We start from the raw sequence: 23,354 nt of genomic DNA, 5'->3' as shown, positions 1-23,354 counted from the left end.
TCCACTACCCTAGCATTACACGTGCCATGCTCTACCAACTGAGCAACAAAGAACCACCGCTTTATTTATGCTTTAAAGTGTTTTTGACAAATGTTGGTTCAGTAAGCCATGGCACCAAACACTCTCAGGTGACATTTTGGAGATTTTGATGTTACACATTGAATAAAATTGGATGCCTCTATAAGCTACTTGGTTACCAGTCTCAAAACTGTCCATGCAGGTGCATGTAGGCTAAATCACAATTCTAGTTGCATTTAGAGTGCCTCAAACGTTTAACATTTAAGATAATTGAAAAAGTGTATAGCAGTACACACAAGTAGTATATACCAGTGACATTATGGCAGAAAAGATTTAAAAAATAGAATTGACCAAATAATTGTCCCCTCAACTCATCTGCTAAATGGCATCTCAGCTGATCTGAGATTTCCTCTCAGCATAGTTCCATAAGCAAAATCCTCATAAACAGGCAGCAGCGCTGTGGAAGTAAACAGAGAGCCTTCCCATAAATGGATCTCTATAGATTTCATTATTTTTTATTTGCTTAAGAGTAAGCTCAAATAAACAGGGCAGAATCCGCAATCTGACGTCAGTGCCAGTATATCAAATCCTAGATTCTCAAGGAATTTGATTACTAGAACATATTCATGTAATGTTGTGTGTGTTATTCATTACATACAAAAACATTAATGCATTCAGTCATGCAACATGAATGGTACATACACTGTGCAGGCATTTTCTTTACAAAAATGTACAAATATATTATGAGTCTTATGATGAAGATGACATATAATGATGATGATGAAGACGACGATGAAGACGATTATGACATATGATGATGGTGATAAGGGTAGTATAGCTAGTAATACATGTTTGTGTAATAATCAGCAGTAGTGGTATTATCAAAGATACTACTATCATTGACAATGATATGGATATTATCATAATAACTAAAAGTGCTTGAAAATGCTAAATCATATTTGGAAAACGTTCAAGGCTCGCTAAAAAGAAGAAAAAGAAATGTTCCTACGCAGCTAGAGAGCGAAATGTTGAACTTCCTGTATGAAGATGATGATGTGATTATGCTAATTACATAAGGAAAACGTAAATTGATTCGCGGGAAAAAATGAAAAATGGCGACTTGCATAGTTTGAACTTTAGCGCCTGTACACATATTGCAAGAATCGACAACTCCTAGCGAATGGAACGTTACTCAACAGCAGCGACATTATTTCGAGCATTGACCCTGGATTGGAAGTTTACCAAGGCGGTAAGAGAAGTCCATATACATTATTACAGCTCACTGAATTGGATTTAATTTTTGCATCTCATCCTACTTTTAATGTCGCAAACTATTGTTAATAAATGCTCAATCTCATCATTCGGGTATTCATAGATTACATTTAGCAAGCTAAACTAGATGTTCCTTGCATAAATGCATATGCGATACACTACCCAGGGGCAAGTAACATTCGTTTCATTGGTTTGACAGTTGCAGTTTAGCTGGCTAACTAGCAGCTATAGCTAGCTAGCTACCAAGCTATATATGGCTGATAGAACAACTCTAACATGTTTAGACAGCAGACTAGTTAGCAATTAAGAGTTTTGTGAGAAGACATGCAGTGGAGGAGATGCAAAAGTGTGATCAGGTTAGCAAAATAAAATACTTTAAACAATTTATGTTGGCGATATGCCCATCTTCTTGATGGGACATAACTTAGCCAATCAACTAACTAGTCTGTAATCAGTTTGATAAATTACATTCGAGAGTCGTTACAGTTTGATAGACTACTAGCTAACTGTTAAAAATGTGCCATGCCACTTTGTAATACTTGTACACGACCAGTTTGACTCGCGCAAGTGCTGCAATTTGCGACTGCGTTGACAAGTCAAATTCAAATGTGATGGCTGGCTGCAGTTGGCTGATGAGTCAGTCCGCTGAGGTATAAAATACCTTGGTCAGACCTGTAGCGGGTGCTGTGATCTACACGCAGTAGAACATCCAGATCGAGTCATCAGACATCAGCCTACATCAGAACAGGGGTGGGGTGTTAAAACAAATATGTTGAAGGGCTGGATTTCATGATGCATACATAGGCATATGTCCTATTTTTTTTTTATTTTCTTCAGGAAATGCATGTTATGACACCTTAACAATAGTTTTTGTCTACTGTAGGTGCGTGTCAATACATTTGATTTAAAAAAAGAACTGACACAACAATGTTCAACCACCACCTCCATAATGTGGTGATCATGAGGACGTTGCTACCTCAATGACAATGTAAAGCCCTGATTCTCCTAGGAAGAGTAGTAGTGTGTGGACAGCCCAGCTGCAGCATGTTGCAGTCAGCCTACAGAGATAACTTCTGCAGTGTGGAGCCAGATGAGGTGCTGGAGGCCAAGCATTTACCCCAGAAGAGGGAAAGGGGGCGGAGCTTCACAGACATGGAAAGCAGCGTGACCGTGGGCCAGTATGTACTGTGCCGCTGGTCTGATGGCCTATACTACCTGGGGAAGATCCAGAGAGTAAGTCCCCAGCACAACAGGACATTGTTTTATCAGTTAAATACTGTAGTATACTTCCACACAATGGTTTGGACTCATTTTATTTACATAACTATAAGTACAGTCTTAGCACCTTTTTTCCCCCCTATCTAGAATCTAAAATGAATCTTCGGCTGTACCCATAGGAGAACCTTTTGAAGAACCCTTTTGGTTCCAATGAGGACCTATTTGGATTCCATGTAGAACTCTTTCCACAGAGGGTTGTACTTGGAACTCAAAAGGGTTCTACTTGGAGCCCAAAAGGGTTCTCCCTATGGGGACAGCCAAAGAACCAATTTAGAACCCTTTTTTCTAAGAGTGTACTGTCCAAATACTGCTCTGGAATATTCACACAAATATGGTGGTTTCTATGTAGATTTTAGGCACTACAGCAGTAATTTGTGTTTTATGACAAATCTAATATAACACACTATTATTGGAATAGAACTGTAATAAACCTGTCATACACAATTTGCCTCCCACCTCATACTATCTGTTTTCACTTCATTCAAGGTGAGCACCTCCAAGCAGAGCTGCTTTGTCACTTTTGAAGATAATTCAAAATTCTGGGTTCTCTGGAAAGACATCCAACATGGTGAGTGAAGAGAAACTGGAATATTCATGTTTTTCTTATTGTTGTTGTCTCTGTAAAATAAAACAATGTGTGAATTGGTTTAACTTACATCCTCAATGAATTTATGTCTGCTGATAATATGGATCTACACCAGACAGGTTCAACATCTCAAAAGCTCTCTCCAAAAGCCATGATTAATGTGTAAACTTTCAACAGAATTACACAACATCCTAACTGGAAATCATTACAATTTCTTACTGTAGCTCCCTGGACCCTGATGAAGCTCCTTTATTCTGGGCTACATATTCCTCAACACTTTCAATTGGCGTCCATTACTTAGCCAATACTTGTACTTTACAGTAGGCCACTTAAAGGTATATTTAGACACTTCCCTATTCCCTAATGGACTTGACTGTCCTTTAAACTCTTCAACTGTCTAAATGACACTTTTCTCTGAAAGGGCCAATTTATGTCAGTAATGCCTCGCAGATTGCTCTTAATTGAATATCTTGCATGTGCTGTTGACATGCTGACATCATGTAGGATGTAGCTGAGGTATAATCATCATTGAATGTACACTAATGCTATTCTTCTCTCCCAAAACATGCAGCTGGAGTTCCGGGGGAGGAGCCCAAATGCTCAGTCTGTTCCGAAATAGTGCTGATATCCGACAATGAGATCCTGATATGTGGAAAATGTGGAATAGGTGAGTCGCTGTAGAGTCTGACGATCCTTAAAGGAGGATGTGGCTACACTCCTCTTTCTTGCACTTATATGCAAGTGGATGCAAGGTCTTTACAGATTGATTAAGTGGGAGGGGATCTCATTGTTCATTGTATACAGGGCTCTATTTGCTTCTATATTTACTTCCAGAACTTTATGTATTTGAATGCTTTGACACTGTATCTCTAAAAGCATAAACTGTATCTTTGAACTGTATTAAATTGACTGGAACAACATACAGAACTGAAGAAGGGTACATCTGTAGCATAACTACATGTCATCTGCTAAAGGTCATTGAATCTCTGAAAGTGAAACAGTGAACATTTTCAGTTGGACAAAGTGCACAGAAGGCCTTTGTGACTCATAACATCTTTTAAACCCTGTGTACGTTAAACCAAGTACTTTCCATGGGTGTTTGTCTTAAAGAGACAGGTCCCATCAGACATCTACAATTTTGTCCATGACAAGGACATGTATTAGGGTGGGGCCATAGTAACAGTTGTGCAGGGTCCTGTCCCCAGGCTGTAGTGTCTCGTTTGTTTTGTTTCTACTTGGCTCTTAATTAAAGTCATTAATTGCTTTGGGAGTCCACTCCCTCTGGTTTCCCAGCATTTGCTAGACAGGATTAAAAGCTTCTAGAGTTGGTTGGATGCCCCCTTCAGATCAACATAACACATTGCTGTGGCTCAAAGTATGGCCGGCAATAGCACTTTTTCATGGATCCATCCATTTATTCATGTATTTAACCATTTGTTTTATTTTTATTGGGTTTGAGCATTATGTTTGTTTATTGGGCAAGCATGATGTTTTCATTGTCCTCTTATCTCTGTTTCCACAAGGTTACCACCAGCAGTGTCACATGCCACAGGTGGAGAGCTCAATGGTTTTGTCACCATGGTTTTGCAGGAGGTGTATCTTTGTTTTAGCTGTGCGGGTGAGTATTATTGATAGAACAAGCTGCTCTTCAATTGAGCAAGAAACTAAAATAACTGTAATATAATTTTTAATGACTGTTTGTCTAGGGTAGTGTTCAACAGGAAGAAAACGTTTTGAAATGGGGAGGCACTACTTGAACACGTCCAATAAGAACACAGATTTTAGTTTTCTGTTACCAAACGTTTTGCTACGATCAAATCAATCAATCAAATTTATTTTTATATAGCCCTTCGTACATCAGCTGATATCTCAAAGTGCTGTACAGAAACCCAGCCTAAAACCCCAAACAGCAAGCAATGCATGTGAAAGAAGCACGGTGGCTAGGAAAAACTCCCTAGGAAAAACTCCCTAGAAAGGCCAAAAACCTAGGAAGAAACCTAGAGAGGAACCAGGCTATGAGGGGTGGCCAGTCCTCTTCTGGCTGTGCAGGGTGGATATTATAACAGAACATGGTCAAGATGTTAAAATGTTCATAAATGACCAGCATGGTCAAATAATAATAATCATAGTAGTTGTCGAGGGTGCAACAAGCACGTCCGGTGAACGATGTGTCCGATTGAACGCTGTCCTGTAATGCCTAACCATGTTGACGTGGCTGTTTCTCCTCATCACAGAAAGGGGGAGCTCTCAAAAAGGGGCCCATAGCAAAAGCACTGCAGGCCATGAAGCAGGTGCTTACCTACAACCCAGAAGAGCTGGAATGGGATTCCCAGCACCACACAAATCACCAACAGTGTTATTGCTACTGTGGAGGACCTGGAGAGTGAGTGTGCTGGCTAGACACACTGCAGCATAGCATTTTACATATCCACTCTTTTAGAAAGCAACTGGATTTGATTCAGATACAGCACTCTGTTGCTCATTTAGTAACTTACTTTTCACTAATGGCTGCTCTCCTCCCAGGTGGTACTTGAAGATGCTGCAGTGTTTTCGGTGTGAACAGTGGTTCCATGAGGCCTGTATCCAGTGCCTACAGGAGTCCATGATGTTTGGAGATAGGTGTGTGGAATTGTTATCAAACAGAATAGGTTTTATTCTGGGGGTTCCCACGGTTAGGACAAATCCTGGGATGTCAGAGGAAATAATTGTAGTCTGGAAAGTGATAGACATGTCATGGAAGTCGAGGGTATACCCATATGACTGAGGACCATTATGGATCTTTGATTTCCCCTAGAGGCACGTGACGTGTGCTTTCTCCTCCTCTGTGCCTTTCTCTTTCAGGTTTTACTTGTTCATCTGTTCCATGTGTAATAAAGGAGTGGAGTACATCAAGCGCCTGGCCCTCCGATGGTAAATGGCTACTATACTCTTCCTATCTCCCTCTGAGGCTCACTCTGAGACTCCAGATGGGGTACTTTAATTAAGAATGCAAAGGGCATTGGTGTCCTATAGTACAGTAGGTAGAGGATGTGTGGCATTATTATGCTCTTGTGCTTATGACAATGTGCTAGTGTAAACTGCCCCTAACAGCATTGTATTGCTGTTAATACACACTGGGGTGCTAGGCAGCACAATATCTGATTAAGAGGACTACATTTCCACGTCTCGCTAAACCCAACTCCCTATCTGCTAACTCATGGATGTATAATTGAGAATTGTATTTATGAAGGCAATGGAATCGATCATCATTATCATCCCTTATGATCTCATATGTGAATGCTGCTGGTGAGGAAAACCGGCTCTGCACTCAGTCACTCTAGATACAATCAGTTCTCATCTTTTAGATTTTGTTGAACATAATATTTCTCCCTCTCATTTCATGGGATTCCCATCGATTGTCCCTGGTTTCTTATCCAGGGTGGACGTGGTGCACTTGGCACTTTACAACCTTGGAGTCCAGAGTAAGAAGAAGTACTTTGAGCTGGAGGAGATCCTCAACTTTGTCAGCAACAACTGGGACCATTTCCAGTTGGGCAAGGTTAGGAACACCAAATGAAATCCTGTCTGAATTCTGAATAGGAATCCGGATAGGAAGTTCAGATTTATGCTGTCTCGTGAAAAACAGATATTTTTAAAGCTAATTGCATCGGACTGACATTTTAATATTCCCCACAGCTCTCCAATACTCCTCCAACAGAAAGAGGCCAATATCTCCTTGATGCTCTGAACAACTACAAGAGCAAGTAAGAAATCTCTCTCCCTATATATATATATATATATATATATATACACACAGTAGATACAGTGTAAAACTGTAAGTGCTCGGTTTAACAAAACTCTCCACAGATTTACTACAACTGCATACATGTACTGCAACACTATATACTGTATCAGCCAATGTCTTATTCATGTGCTATTAACACTAGTATACTATGGCCCCCAACATTCAGTAAGTTGTTAAATGTTTGTTCTGGTCATACAGTATTTGTTACAACAAACATTTTACTTGGCTGAAGGTGTATTTGTTGACATCACACCCCCTCTGCCAGACCATGACCTTGTCACCGCCCTCGTTATTTCTCCAGGTTTCTCTGTGGGAAGGAGATCAAGAAGAGGAAATGCATCTTCCGCCTGAGGACCCGCGTACCCCCCAACCCTCCCTCCAAACTGTTTCCTGAAAGGGCTCAGAACGAGGGATGGAGAGGACGGAAGAAAGGCGCAGGCAGGAACAGGTATTTCACGCCGTAGTGAAAGCTGGATACACTATTTCAATTAGGTTTCTGCTAACTTTCTACAACACCTCTCTTGGCTCAGTCAGAAAATGTTGATCAATGTTAAGTGATCATGTAATTGTAATGTTTCCTAGGACCTCCCACCATTAATTTACCCCTACCAGAGAACAAACATTTCAAGATGAAAGTTCTCATTTAGTGGTAATGGCTATGTAACAGTTCTACTCGAAGAACTAAAGACAGTGTGCCGAAAACAATATAATTTTATCAGGGAATTACTGAGTGATATTAGGCTGTCAAATTGTCACCCAGTAATCATATTGTGTGATTAGAAAGTGAAAGTTGTCTCTTCCTCAGCTCTCTCCCTGCAGAGAAGAGGAGGAAGAGAAGATCAAAATGGCTGCTGGAGGATGCCATTCCCAATGTGAGTTCTCTGATTGTCTCAACATCTAACTCCGGTCGTGCCAACCACCTTTTCTACTGTTTCACTGAGCCTGAACTTTGAATAAATCTGCGCTGCTTTTGTTCTTTCCTACCTCTGATGATTATCAACGTTGCTGGAATTCCTCCCATCTCCTCCTCCTCCATTTTTCTGTGCTCTTTTTTCCCCCTCCATCTCAGACCACTGTTCCTCTTCTAAAAGTCTATCTCCTGTCCACCATGTACCATGAAGTCCCTGTGTGTCATTGCCCTCATCCCTCTCTCTTCACGGTTCTACTCAAAGGGGATTACTTACAGTTGGTCTCTGAGGCATTTTACTGACAAATCCCTCTGAGTGTCTGTCTGGTCCCCAGGCACAATGTGCTCTAACAATAAACCTCTGACATTTCCTAGTAATAAAGCTAATACTGCCAGGCAGGAAGGAGAAAGGTACTCAGATGAAAATACAGACAGGGCAATGGCATATAGACAGCGTGTATAGACAGAACTGATGAGGACAAGGATGATGATGATGATGGGAACAATGTTGTTTATGACAATGGTTGAGTGCTATAATACCAACAGTGTGTTTGTATGTTGTGGTGTGTGTTGTGTGATGATGTGTTGTGTAGAATGACCTGACCTCCACCTGGAGCACCAACCATCACATGGCCAACATCTTTGACTTCACCTTGGATGAGTTACAAAGCCTCAAAAGGTAAATGTTGTGGATGTTAAGGGCCAGTTTCCCGGACACAGATTAAGCCTAGTCCTGGATTAAGAAGCATGTTCAATGACGTTTCTCTCCTTTAAACTGTATTTTGAATCAAGGTTTAATCTGTGTCTGGAAAACCAGCTCTAAGAGTGTAAATTTGAAGACTTTTGTCTGGGCATTGACCTACAGTACACGATGATGCTAATTTCCAATGAAGCTGCAAACATTTGACATTGACTTCATTGCCTTCGATTGGGTGCAGTTATTTTCTGGGCCCTAACAATCTACCCCCATTTATTTCCCTTTGAAAGACACACTTTTTTTCTGTCAGTCTTTGGTCACCACTGTGATTTTCATCAATGTGCCGAATGATGTGATTTTAATTACATTTTCCTGTAAAGGTTATCAAATCACGGCCTACTGAGTGGCACTGCATCGCAGTGCTAGCTGTACCACTAGAGATTCTGGGTTCGAGTCTAGGCTGTGTTGCAGCCGGCCGCGACAGGGAGACCCATGGGGTGGCGCACAATTGGCCCAGCATCGTCCGGGTTAGGGGAGGGTTTGGCCGGGAGGGATGTCCTTGTCCCATTGCGCGCTAGCGACTCCTGTGGCGGCCCGGGCGCAGTGCATGCTGACACAATGGCCAGGTGCACTGCGTTTCCTCCGACACATTGGTGCGGCTGGCTTACGGGTTAAGTGGGCATTGTGCCAAGAAGCAGTGCGGCTTGGTTGGGTTGTGCTTCGGGTGACGCACAGCTCTCGACCTTAGCCTCTCCTGAGTCCGTACGGGAGTTGCAGCGATGGGAGAAGACTGTAACTACCAATTGGGGAGAAAACAGGGTAAACATTAAAAAAATTATCAAATTTTATTGGTCACATACACATTTAGCAGATGTTATTGCGGGTGTAGTGAAATGCTTGTGTTCCAACAGTGCAGTAGTATCTAACAATTCACAACAATACACACGTAAAAGAAAGGAATTAAGAAATATATAAATATTAGATTGAGTGGCATTGACAAAAATATAGTAGAATAGAATGCAGTATACACATATGAGATAAGTAAAGCAATATGTAAACATTATTAAAGTGACTAGTGTTCCATTAAAGTGACCAGTGATTCCAAGTATATGAATATAGGGCAGCAGCCTCTAAGGTGGAGAGTTGACTAACCGGGTGGAAGCCGGCTAGTGATGGCTATTTAAGTCTGATGGCCTTGAGATAGAAGCTGGTTTTCAGTCCCAGCTTTGATGCACTTGTACCGACCTTGCCTTCTGGATGATAGCAGGGTGAACAGGCCGTGGCTCGGGTGGTTGATGTCCTTGATGATCTTTTTGGCCTTCCTGTGACAGCGGGTGCTGTAGGTGTTCTGGAGGGCAGGTAGTTTGCCCCTGGTGATGCGTTGGGCAGACCGCACCACCGTCTGGAGAGCCCTGTGGTTGCGGACGGGGCAGTTGCTGTAACAGGCAGTGATACAGCCTGACAGGATGCTGTCAATTGTGCATCTGTAAAAGTTTGTGAGGGTTTTAGGGGCCACCCAAATGTATTCAGCCTCCTGAGGTTGAAGAGGCGCTGTTGCGTCTTCTTCACAACACTGTCTGTGTGGGTGGACCATTTCAGATCGTCAGTGATGTGTACGCCGAGGAACTTGAAGCTTTCCACCTTCTCCACTGCTGTCCCGTCGACGTGGATGGGGCATACTCCCTCTGCTGTTTCCTGAAGTTCACGATCAGCTCCTTTGTTTTGTTGACTTTGAGTGAGAGGTTATTTTCCTCTCCCAGGGCCCTCACCTCCTCCCTGTAGGCTGTCTCGTCATTGTTGGTAATCAGGCATACTACTGTTGTGTCTGCAAACTTGATGATTGAATTGGAGGCGTGCGTGACCCCACAGTCATGGGTGAACAGCGAGTACAGGAGGGGGCTGAGCACGCACCCTTGTGGGGCCCCTGTGTTGAGGATCAGTGAAGTGGAGGTGCTGTTTCCTATCTTCACCACCTTGGGGTGTCCCGTCAGGGAGTCCAGGACCCAGCTGCACAGGGCGGCGTTCAGACCTAGGGCCCCCGAGCTTAATGATGAGCTTGGAGGGTACTATGGTGTTGAATGCTGAGCTATAGTCAATGAACAGCATTCTTACATAGGTATTCCTCTTGTCCAGATGAGATAGGGCAGTGCGGCGATTGCATAATCTCTGGATCTATTGGGGCAGTAAACAAATTGAAGTGGGTCTAGGGTGTCAGGTAAGGTAGAGGTGATATGATCCTTGACTAGTCTCTCTAAGCACTTCATGATGACAGAAGTGAGTGCTACGGGGCAATAATCATTTAGTTCAGTTACCTTTGCTTCTTTGGGTACAGGAACAATAGTGGCCATCTTGAAGCAAGTGGGGACAGCAGACTGGGATAGGGAGAGATAGAATATGTCCGTAAACACTCCAGCCAGATGGTCTGCGCATGCTCTGAGGACGCGGCTAGGGATGCCGTCTGGGCCGGCAGCCTTGCGAGGGTTAACACGTTTTAAATGTTTTACTCACGTCAGCCACGGAGATGGGGAGCCCATAGTTCTTGGTAGCGGGCTGCGTTGGTGGTACTATGTTATCCCCAAAATGGGTGAAGGAGGTGTTTAGCTTGTCCGGGAGCAAGACGTCAGTGTCCGCGAGGTGGCTGGTTTCCCCTGTGTAGTCCGTGATTGTCTGTAGACCTTGCCACATACGTCTCGTGTCTGAGCCGTTGAATTGTGACTCCACTTTGTCTCTGTACTGATGTTTCTCCTGTTTGATTGTCTTACGGAGGGAATAACTACACTGTTTGTATTCGGCCATGGTATCAGCTCTCGAACAGCGCTGAACAATACAAGAAAGAAAGGCAAACACTTTGGGGAATGTTGACAATCAACAGAGCTTTCGTAGAGGAAAATCAATAGATGGGGACTAGCTGGTGCAACTCCAAAAAAGGGGACTAACTCTGTTGGAATGTGAGAAGTGGAATAGGCTCATAGCTGTGTAGCACCTGAACTGAGCTGGAGAATGAAAACAGCTAATGATGATTGTGAGAGTAGACTTCGAAGCATTACATTAACGTCCTTCCATTAGCTAGATGTAGTACTTTCACTTGCACACACACACACACACCTTTAGCATGCAGGCTCTTGTATTATGGGCTCAGAACAGTGACTTGGAATTTGCGGTCACAACGTGAGGGTGAGCAGCCATGGTGATTGTTGATTTTCCTTAGTGAGGTTTGGAATAAAAACAAAGAAAATAGGACCGTCAATGCTAGAGCTATTCTGTTCCATCCATGGGCCCCATCAGTCTGATTTATTCTGCCCCATCATTCGCTGATTATTCTGCCCCATCCAGGGCCCCATCATTCTCTGATTATTCTGCCCCATTTTCTGATTAGTGCCGTAATTCCAGCGTTTGAATGGATCTGTTGTTTACTCCTCAGCACCAGCTCAGGACGGACCTTCAGTCTGGATCTGGACTCCACAGACGCGGCTAGTACCACAGGATCTGCCACCACCAGTGTCTCCTATGACCTCAGGTACAGTATTGTGGTCGCAATGGCCTCGGGTACAGCACTGTGGTCGCAATGGCCTCGGGTACAGCACTGTGGTCGCAATGGCCTCGGGTACAGCACTGTGGTCGCATTGGCCTCGGGTACAGCACTGTGGTCGCATTGGCCTCGGGTACAGCACTGTGGTCGCATTGGCCTCGGGTACAGCACTGTGGTCTCAATGGCCTCGGGTACAGCACTGTGGTCGCCAAGACTTTTGTTGTTAGAAAAGGTAACTCTCTCACATACATTATCTGTGCACCTTATCCTCTTTGGTGCTCTTTAGAGGAAGAGGTCTCTAACCTCAACACCATTCAAGACCCTGCTTGACTGTAGTCCAGGGCCCTTATCCACAAAGTGTCTCAGAATAGGAGTGCTGATCTAGGATCAGGTCCCCACTGTCTACTGTACGTGATCTTATTGATTAGGATTTAAAAGGCAAAACTGATTGTAGTGAATACGGACCCAGGTGTTGGCGTCAAAGGGGACTTCCAGGTGAACGAGCAGGTTGCATAATCAATGTGATGATCAGTCTCCCTCCCTCATCCCCCCCAGCTGTCTCTCACTCATGTGTTCTTTTAGTTTATTTGGCTCCACCGTGTGTAGTGTGGTGCAAACCGATCGATAAGATCCCTGACTCTAAACGCTGCAGCCCAGGCTGTCAGATGAGCTTTTCTCTCTGCCTTTCCAAGCTCTTGAACATGTTCCTATGTGAGAAGTTGAGGAGAGACGAGCATGTTTGACATCACACAAGAAGTATGCTGTGAGGTCTTGGACAATTAATGCAGTTGGCTCCTGTACATCTTCCAATATTTGCTTATTAGTCGTCTTGGTTGGAACTAAGAAACTCAATATATCCTCATTCACAAACCCACCATTGTTTGAACATTGTGAATCCCCCCCTTTTGGGAACACCCCTGGGCTCTCTAACTGACTGGCTTTATTCTGCGACATTCTCAGTTCTGGCTCCTCCTCTCACAAGAAGGGGGGTTCTGAAGTTTGACATTCAGAGGGTGTTGACATTTTATGGTGTTTTTTTTGGAAACTTTTTTTTTTCGCTCTTCGCCTTTACTGTGTTTTAGTTCCATGGCTGAAACTCCTACTAATGGGGTGACCGTGGTGCTTCCGACGTCTCCTGTGGCTCAGAGAGAGGCGACTGATTGTTATGATGGTGTTTGCGCTGATGTAACGGCCCTGCCCGTCTCCACGCTGGTGCTCTGCCTTGACACACACACACTGTCCTAAGAGATGAGAGCAGTGCCCAGAGGTGTGTGTGTGTGTGGCTAGAGACGGGCCTCGTCATTTCATGTCCCTATTCCCAGCTACCTCAGATATTTCATCCCTCTGCTTTAGTCTCTGTTTATTTTTAAATGTGGCTTCTGCTCATTAACATCCCTGTCTGATACTCTAGAGAGGCCATGTGGGGGAACTAAGAGGCGTGTGGTGTGTTTGTGGAGACAGAGTGATTCCGTGGGGCGACAGAGCTTGTGCCCCCGCTGTGCCCTCCTCTCTCACTGTGGTTCAGATCAAACATGCCCGTTTAGTATCTGCCTCTCCTCCACTCCCTCTCTTGCTAGCTCCCATTGGCTAGGATGTGTCACTGTAATGAGATGTTGAGTTAACTGACAGTCAACTTGGTATCGGAAAAGAGGACGTCATCTGATTTGGGAATCCACCTCTCTAAGCCTAGTGTGTTTTTTAATAGTCTAGAAAAGTTTCCATCTGTTTAGTCTTCTTCAGACTGTTTTTAAGGGGGAAGTATAAAAGCAGCACCAACAGTCATAGGGTATGAAAACCACAGACAGATGGAAAGGGTATATAGCGGACCACAGCTACCCCTGGTGGCTGATCAAAGTCTTGTTTGTAATCTGACTGGTTGTGCAATGTCCAGTTGCCATTTTTTTTGTTTGACTCCACAAAGGTATGTCTGGTGGCACAGCAAAGCAGTCAATTCAGGAAACCGTTGTTGCTTTTGTTTCAATAGGTTGCTGATATTAGGGTCATGTTCATTTGGCACCAAACAGACTGCAAGAGGAAGGGACTAACTGGACTTGTCCAATAAGAAATGCTCATTTTGCAAAACATTTCCAAAAATGCTTTGCTGCATGCCCTAATTAATGTTTTTCTAACTTGTTGCAGGAAGAATGTTGGCAGCCGTAAGAGGAAGCTGCCCACCTCAAACTACACGGTGCTGGCCACTAAGAAGGAGGTGGTGGAGAACGAGCTGAGCCCTATGGAGCAGAGCCTGCCGGGAGAGGAGACGGCCTCCGTGATGCTGGACAATGCCATCGACAGCCACACCTTCGACAGCATCAGCGAGGACGACTCATCCCTCTCCCACCTCAAGTCCTCCATCACCAACTACTTTGGGGCGGCGGGGCGGCTCACCTGTGGAGAGAAATACCAGGTGCTGGCCCGCCGGGTCACTCTGGAGGGGAAGGTGCAGTATCTGGTGGAGTGGGAGGGCACCACGCCCTACTGACCTGGCCGACCAGACAGGCTGTCTTCAGTTAGGTGTTGCAGAGAAGGGGGTAAAAGGCAAGATCAGCCTAGCAAGGCCTACCTAGTTGTACTCATTTAATTGTTTCATGTTGCTTTCTTTTGCGCTACAGTACTATTTCAGTATATATGACAAGTAAAAATGGTTGTTCTCTTCCACCATAGCTAAGGTTTTTATTATTTAATTTGTAATTCAACCGGAATGTATTGAACAGAAATGTAAAGATTGAGTACGTTTTTTAAATTTTTTTTATATATAGATACATTGTCTGTTTGGTAGCGTCCTCAAGCATTTTCAACAGTAACACAGCCTGAAAAATAGTCCCATGGGGCACAGACGTAAATTCAACGTCTATTCCACGTTATTTCGTTGATTCAACCAATGTGTGCCTATTGCCTTGGTCTTAACCGGATGATAGTTTGAGTAGAAGATTTGTGATGGTACTGTAAAGGTAACGTGAGATATGGCTCAGGGGTCCAAGAAATAACAATACCACTGATTCTAAAGGATAGCAGAAAAACTGTTAAAAGAGCACTGCTAAAATGGGCTGTCAGTGTCCCTAAATTCAATTCAGACAACTTCCAATAATATTCTGCTCTATTAATAGTTTTTCAGTGTTTTTTACATTTTTTATTACCTTATGTTTTGAATTGTTTCTCTTTTAACAGCAATATGCCATATCCAAGCAACATTTAACTTGTAGCAAGTTATACCTTTGTCATTGTTGTGCCTCTCCACTGATCAATGAAACCGCATTTCAACAGCTTTATCTACGCAGTACTGTAATGCCAAGTTTAAAAGCTGAGGAACAAACACGTTTCTATGAATGTTATCACTTAACAGTCGGTTTATACTTGGTCCTTTCATTTTCAAATGTGTTTAGAGACAGTTTTACCGGATGGTTAGGGGGACAAGAGACCAAAGCAAATACTACAAGCATTTCTGATAGTGTTCCTGGTTTTCCTTTTATTTCTAGTGGTTTATGCTGACATAGGTAGTTTGGCTTACGTAGATGCAAAACTGTTGTATTTAATGGAAATTCAAGGTAGAGGATGGAGAACTTATTTTAACATAGTACTTTTAGACACTGTAAGATCTTTTTTTGACATTTGAAACCTAGAAAGTTAAAATTAGAATATTCCTTCTGTCATGGACTTTAAGGGGGAGTCTTGGTCTATGCTCTTACAATATCCAAAGATGACTATATATTACTCTTCCACCAATAGATATTTCTATGTTTCCTCAAGACATGTATTTGTTTTGTGCCAGACTGTTAGATATCTTTTCGCTGACAGTGAAACCTGGTGCTGTGTACATTAGGGCACTTGTGGGGGGGGGGGGGGGGAAGGAAAATAATTTAGCGGAAAACAAAAATGAGCATTTTAGGTCTATTTATTCGACACGTCCAGGTAATCCCTCCGTTTCATTTTGTTTTCTTCTGATTGTGCTTAATGAACAGGATACAGAATCTTTCGACCTTGATAAATATGATTCGATATCAATACGTCAGTACATCGTGAAAGATAAATGACGCTTTCCTATTAACATTTCTGTTAATATACATCACCCCTTTACGTCATTGCACTATTGACACATCTTAAACTATGCAAGTGTTTTTTTTTTAATTGATGTTACTAAATAACCAAATATTATTTACAATATAGTTTGAATTGATTTATGTAAATTTGTGATCAGAAGTCACATGCTATATATGCGTTATATTATTAATAAGCAAAGTTTTAAGCTACTTGTAATATGTTTCCCCTTTAGCTTTTTGCAACCGTTTTATGCACTTACTATCCTTCAAATTACAGTATGACTGTATTCACTCTAAAACAGTTTATATTATGAGTAGATTCATATCTATCCTATGGAGTTTCCATTTAATATATTTTATGGATGATTCTTGAATAGTGACACATCAACGGTAAACTGTGTGCAGCATAAAAGTTTGACTTTAGTTGTATTTTAAATAAAATAAAATGCATGTTTAAACATGAATGACTGTACAATAGTTGTTTTGCCATGTTACATGCCCAGAGCTGTGTATATAGAGAACTTCCTGTGTACTGTACATTTACCCCTATTTCCTATGCTTGTTAGAAATGTTAACTGTTACATCTCTCAGCGGGCATTATGCATCCTTATTTGTCATTCATTAAACTTTATTTGGTCTTTTGAATTGTAATAAAAATTATTTGAGATGTCTTACTATATGTACAGGATACACATGGTATACACCATCAGCACTCTGATGGCTTGTACTGTAGATTAAAACTGTCTCTGCCTGACGGGAAGGGAGTGAACGGCTCTTGGCTGGGGTGTGTAGTGTCCTTGATGATGCTGCGGGACATCCTCAGGCACCGTTTCGAGTAGATGTCCTGGAAGGGTGGGAGCATGGTCCCGGTGATGTATTGGGCTGTCTTCACCACCCCATGTGCTTTTTCTCCTACTTAGATATAGATGCCATACCAGTTTACCTTATTGCAATAGAAGAGCCCAATAAATGAATTCACACAGGAATGCAATTGTAAAATGATACATCATCTTAAAACCATATCCTCATCTGTTCAGTGTTCACAAAAGTCTAGCATTACTAAAACCAAGTCTGGTGGTTTTCCAGAGCAGCATGTGTAGAGAAGTGTTAGAGGAGCCCGTAAGGACAGAAAGAGACAATTAACTGTTATGAGACTGACAGTATCGACTTTACACATGATTACACAGCAAACATCCTTGGAGGAACATGCATGACCCTCACCAGTGTCACCTTACCATATTAACGACACAACTACAGTGCTCAAAAAAATAAAGGGAACACTTAAACAACACATCCTAGATCTGAATGAAAGAAATCATCTTATTAAATACTTTTTTCTTTACATAGTTGAATGTGCTGACAACAAAATCACACAAAAATAATCAATGGAAATCCAATTTATCAACCCATGGAGGTCTGGATTTGGAGTCACACTCAAAATTAAAGTGGAAAACCACACTACAGGCTGATCCAACTTTTATGTAATGTCCTTAAAACAAGTCAAAATGAGGCTCAGTAGTATGTGTGGCCTCCACGTGCCTGTATGACCTCCCTACAACGCCTGGGCATGCTCCTGATGAGGTGCCGGATGGTCTCCTGAGGGATCTCCTCCCAGACCTGGACTAAAGCATCCGCCAACTCCTGGACAGTCTGTGGTGCAACGTGGCGTTGGTGGATGAAGCGAGACATGATGTCCCAGATGTGCTCAATTGGATTCAGGTCTGGGGAACGGGCGGGCCAGTCCATAGCATCAATGCCTTACTCTTGCAGGAACTGCTGACACACTCCAGCCACATGAGGTCTAGCATTGTCTTGCATTAGGAGGAACCCAAGGCCAACCGCACCAGCATATGGTCTCACAAGGGGTCTGAGGATCTCATCTCGGTACCTAATGGCAGTCAGGCTACCTCTGGCGAGCACATGGAGGGCTGTGCGGCCCCCCAAAGAAATGCCACCCCACACCATGACTGACCCACCGCCAAACCGGTCATGCTGGAGGATGTTGCAGGCAGCAGAACGTTCTCCACGGCGTCTCCAGACTCTGTCACGTCTGTCACGTGCTCAGTGTGAACCTGCTTTCATCTGTGAAGAGCACAGGGCGCCAGTGGCGAATTTGCCAATCTTGGTGTTCTCTGGCAAATGCCAAACGTCCTGCACGGTGTTGGGCTGTAAGCACAATCCCCACCTGTGGACGTCGGGCCCTCATACCACCCTCATGGAGTCTGTTTCTGACCGTTTGAGCAGACACATGCACATTTGTGGCCTGCTGGAGGTCATTTTGCAGGGCTCTGGCAGTGCTCCTCCTGCTCCTCCTTGCACAAAGGCGGAGGTAGCGGTCCTGCTGCTGGGTTGTTGCCCTCCTACGGCCTCCTCCACGTCTCCTGATGTACTGGCCTGTCTCCTGGTAGTGCCTCCATGCTCTGGACACTACGCTGACAGACACAGCAAACCTTCTTGCCACAGCTCGCATTGATGTGCCATCCTGGATGAACTGCACTAACTGAGCCACTTGTGTGGGTTGTAGACTCCGTCTCATGCTACCACTAGAGTGAAAGTGACCAAAAGTGACCAAAACATCAGCCAGGAAGCATAGGAACTGAGAAGTGGTCTGTGGTCACCACCTGCTGAACCACTCCTTTATTGGGGGTGTCTTGCTTATTGCCTATAATTTCCACCTGTTGTCTATTCCATTTGCACAACAGCATGTGAAATGTATTGTCAATCAGTGTTGCTTCCTAAGTGGACAGTTTGATTTCACAGAAGTGTGATTGACTTGGAGTTACATTGTGTTGTTTAAGTGTTCCCTTTATTTTTTTGAGCAGTATATAAAGATAACTAGATGTTCATCCGCTTATATTACATGAAGAGTAGGCTATGAAATGTTTATCAACATTCCCGTCAGTTTACTGTTTATACTATGTAGTGTAAATCTCTGGTAAATTGTTTATGCATTCTGGTACACCTAAAACGTGACCTCTAATCAGGGGCGCAACTTTGGTTTTAGAAGTGGGGTGGGACATTATTATTCTTTTTTATCCAGTCTGATAAACACCCCAAACAGCCTACCTGAGGCCTCAGAGGTGTCTGCAAGGTCCTAAAGTACATCGCTGTCTCGTTTTGTATCACATTTCAATGATAAAACTGGGGAGGACAAAAATGCAATTTCCAAATGTGGGGGGGGACATATCCCCCCGTCCTCAGTGAAAGTTGCCCCACTGCCTTTAACATTAAACTGGTGACTAGTGAAGTGAAAATGATTAGTGTATTTTTTTTAAACAGCCAATTATTTTTCAACCTCTAGCCTTGGCACTAGAGGGCAGCATAATAGCATGAAACAGATGGAGACTTGACGCCCGATTAGATCCAGTGACTGTATGATCAGTTCTGTCGTGATTGTAAGCAGTGTCTGGAAAAAGTACCCAATTGTCATACTTGAGTAAAAGTAAAGATACCTTAATAGAAAATTACTCAAGTAAAAGTGAAAGTCACCAAGTAAAATACTATTTGAGTAAAAGTCTAAAAGTATTTGGTTTTAAATATACTTAAGTATATATACTTAATAAGCACCCCTATCTACATCGATCAGACAGCAGTGGAGAAGATGGAAAGTTAAGTTCCTCGGCGTACATATCACTGACAAACTGAAATGGTCCACCCACACAGACAGTGTGGTAAAGAAGGCGCAACAGCGCCTCTTCAACCTCAGGTGGCTGAAGAAATTTGACTTGTCACCTAAAACCCTCACAAGCTTTTACAGATGCACAATTGAGAGCATCCTGTCTGGCTGTATCACCGCCTGTTACGGCAACTGCACCGCCCACAACCGCAGGGCTCTCCAGAGCGTAGTGCGGTCTGCACAACGCATCACTGGGGGCAAACTACCTGCCCTCCAGGACACCTACAGCACCCGATGTCACAGGAAGGCCAAAAAGATCATCAAGAACAACAACCACCCGAGCCACTGCCTGTTCGCCCCGCTATCATCCAGAAGGCGAGGTCAGTACAGGTGCATTAAAGCTGGGATCGAGAGACTGAAAAACAGTTTCTATCTCAAGGCCATCAGACTGTTAAACAGCCATCATTAACACAGAGAGGCGGCTGCCTACATACAGACTTGAAATCATTGGCCACTTTAATAAATAGAACATTTGTCACTTTAATAATGCCACTTTAATAATGTTTTCATATCATTCATTACTCATCTCATATGTATATACTGTATTCTATACCATCTATTGCATCTTAGCCTATGCTGCTCTGACATTGCTCATCCATATATTTATAGATTCTTATTCCATTCCTTTACTTAGATTTGTGTGTATTAGGTATTTGTTGTGGAATTGTTAGATATTACTTGTTAGATATTGCTGTGCTGTCAGAACTGGAAGCACAAGCATTTCGCTACACTCGCAATAACATCTGCTAACCATGTGTATGTGACCAATAACATTTGATTTAATTTGATTTAAATGTATTTGCAAAAATATACTTAAGTATCAAAAGTAAAGGTATAAATCATTTCAAATTCTTTATATTAAGCAAATCAGACAGCACCATTTTCTTGTTTTACAAATTCACGGATATCCAACACTCTGACATAATTTACAAAAAAAATGTGTGTTTAGTGAGTCCACCAGATCATTAATTTACATTTTAGTCATTTAGCAGACGCTCTTATCCAGAGCAACTATGGTTAAGTGCCTTACTCAAGGGCACATTGACAGATTTTTCTCAGGAATTCAAAGCAGCGACCTTTCGGTTACTGGCCTACCGCACAACCGGTAAGCTACCTGCAACCCCATTCAAAATGTAACGAGTACTTTTGGGTATCAGGAAAAATGTATGGAGTAAAAAGTACATTATTTTCTTTTGGAATGTAGTGAAGTAAAAGTAGGTGTAGTCAAAAATATAAATAGTAATGTAAAGTACAGATACCCCAAAAAACGTCAAGTAGTACTTTAAAGTATTTCCACTATAATCGAGAGTTTCAATAAGCATTTCTCTACGGCTGGCCATGCTTTCCTCCTGGCTACCCCAACCCCGGCCAACAGCTCTGCACCCCCCGCAGCTACTTGCCCAAGCCTCCCCAGCTTCTCCTTCACCCAAATCCAGATAGCAGATGTTCTGAAAGAGCTGCAAAACCTGGACCCATGCAAATCAGCTAGGCTAGACAATCTGGACCCTCTCTTTCTAAAATTATCCGCTGCCATTGTTGCAATCCCTATTACCAGTCTGTTCAACCTCTCGTATCGCCCGAGATTCCGAAAGATTGGAAAGCTGCCACGGTCATCCCCCTCTTCAAAGGGGATGACACTCTAGACCCAAACTGTTACAGACCTATATCCATCCTACCCTGCCTTTCTAAAGTCTTCGAAAGCCAAGTTAACAAACAGATCACTGAACATTTCGAATCCCACCATACCTTCTCCTCTGTGCAATCTGGTTTCCGAGCTGGTCACGGGTGCACCTCAGACACACTCAAGGTACTAAACGATATCATAACCGCCATCGATAAAAGACAGTACTGTGTAGTACCGTCTTCATAGACCTGGCCAAGGCTTTCAACTCTGTCAATCACCACATTCTTATCGGCAGACTCAACAGCCTTGGTTTCTCAAATGACTGCCTCGCCTGGTCCACCAACTACTTCTCAGATATAGGTTAGTGTGTCAAATCGGAGGGCCTGTTGTCCAGACCTCTGGCAGTCTCTATGGGGGTACCACAGGGTTCAAGTCTCAGGCCAACTCTTTTCTCTGTATATATCAACGATGTTGCTCTTGCTGCGGGTGATTCCTTGATCCACCTCTACGCAGACGACATCATTCTGTATACATCTGGCCCTTCTTTGGACACTGTGTTAACAAACCTCCAAACAAGCTTCAATGCCATACAACACTCCTTCCGTGGCCTCCAAATGCTCTTAAACGCAAGTAAAACTAAATGCATGCTTTTCAACCGATCGCTGCTCGTACCCACCCGCCCGACTAGCATCACTACTCTGGATGGTTCTGACTTAGAATATGTGGACAACTACAAATACCTAGGTGTCTGGCTAGACTGTAAACTCTCCTTCCAGACTCATATTAAGCATCTCCAATCCAAAATTAAATCTAGAATCGGCTTCCTATTTCGCAACAAAGCATCCTTCACTCACGCTGCCAAACATATCCTCGTAAAACTGATTATCCTACCAATCCTTGACTTCGGCGATGTCATTTACAAAATAGCCTCCAACACTCTACTCAGCAAACTGGATGCAGTCTATCACAGTGCCATCTGTTTTGTCACCAAAGCCCCATATACCACCCACCACTGCGACCTGTATGCTCTCGTCGGCTGGCCCTCGCTACATATTCGTCACCAGAGCACTGGCTCCAGGTCATCTATAAGTCTTTGTTAGGTAAAGCTCTGCCTCATCAAATCAAATTCAAATCAAATGTATTTATATAGCCCTTCTTACATCAGCTGATATCTCAAAGTGCTGTACAGAAACCCAGCCTAAAACCCCAAACAGCAAGCAATGCAGGTGTAGAAGCACGGTAGCTAGGAAAAACTCCCTAGAAAGGCCAAAACCTAGGAAGAAACCTAGAGAGGAACCAGGCTATGAGGGGTGGCCAGTCCTCTTCTGGCTGTGCCGGGTGGAGATTATAACAGCACATGGCCAAGATGTTTAAATGTTCATAAATGACCAGCATGGTCAAATAATAATAATCATAGTAGTTGTCGAGGGTGCAACAAGTCAGTAACACAAGAGTAAGTGTCAGTTGGCTTTTTCATAGCCGATCTTTGAGAGTATCTCTACCGCTCCTGCTGTCTCTAGAGAGTTGAAAACAGCAGGTCTGGGACAGGTGGACGTCCGGTGAGCAGGTCAGGGTTCCAGCAGGTCTGGGATAGCAGGTCTGGGACAGGTTGCACGTCCGGTGAACAGGTCAGGCTTCCATAGCCGCAGGCAGAACAGTTGGAACTGGAGCAGCAGCACGGCCAGGTGGACTGGGGACAGCAAGGAGTCATCAAGCCAGGTAGTCCTGAGGCATGGTCCTAGGGCTCAGGTCCTCCGAAAGAAAGAAAGAGAGAAAGAGAGAATTAGAGAGAGCATATTTAAATTCACACAGGACACCGGAAAAGACAAGAGAAATACTCCAGATGTGACAGACTGACACTAGCCCCCCGACACATAAACTACTGCAGCATAAATATTGGAGGCTGAGACAGGAGGGGTCAGGAGAAACTGTGGCCCCATCCGATG

General features: G+C 43.3%; 1 protein-coding gene across 1 annotated transcript; it reads left to right on the top strand.

Moving 5' to 3' along the window:
• The first annotated feature begins 1,035 nt into the window (after positions 1–1,035).
• Positions 1,036–16,753, top strand: phf19 (PHD finger protein 19). The gene is made up of 15 exons (XM_014172400.2): positions 1,036–1,267; positions 2,300–2,523; positions 3,055–3,136; positions 3,726–3,821; positions 4,678–4,772; positions 5,389–5,537; positions 5,678–5,773; positions 5,996–6,064; positions 6,572–6,692; positions 6,830–6,897; positions 7,240–7,386; positions 7,744–7,810; positions 8,439–8,524; positions 11,964–12,059; positions 14,211–16,753. The coding sequence occupies exons 2-15, from the start codon at positions 2,335–2,337 to the stop codon at positions 14,551–14,553; spliced, it is 1,704 nt and encodes a 567-aa protein (XP_014027875.1). The 5' UTR covers positions 1,036–1,267; positions 2,300–2,334; the 3' UTR covers positions 14,554–16,753.
• The last annotated feature ends 6,601 nt before the right edge of the window (positions 16,754–23,354 follow it).

The sequence above is a fragment of the Salmo salar genome, chromosome ssa24 (genome assembly GCF_905237065.1).
Source record: "Salmo salar chromosome ssa24, Ssal_v3.1, whole genome shotgun sequence".
In the NCBI taxonomy this organism is placed as follows: Eukaryota; Metazoa; Chordata; class Actinopteri; order Salmoniformes; family Salmonidae; genus Salmo; species Salmo salar.
This window is presented reverse-complemented; position numbering and strand designations above follow the sequence as displayed.

Bases quoted from the DNA above. Each gene is read 5' to 3' on its own strand.
- phf19 (XM_014172400.2), top strand. From the start codon at position 2,335: ATGTTGCAGTCAGCCTACAGAGATAACTTCTGCAGTGTGGAGCCAGAT. The intron at 2,524-3,054 runs GTAAGTCCCCAG...ACTTCATTCAAG, and splicing joins ACCTGGGGAAGATCCAGAGA to GTGAGCACCTCCAAGCAGAG. The intron at 3,137-3,725 runs GTGAGTGAAGAG...CAAAACATGCAG, and splicing joins CTGGAAAGACATCCAACATG to CTGGAGTTCCGGGGGAGGAG.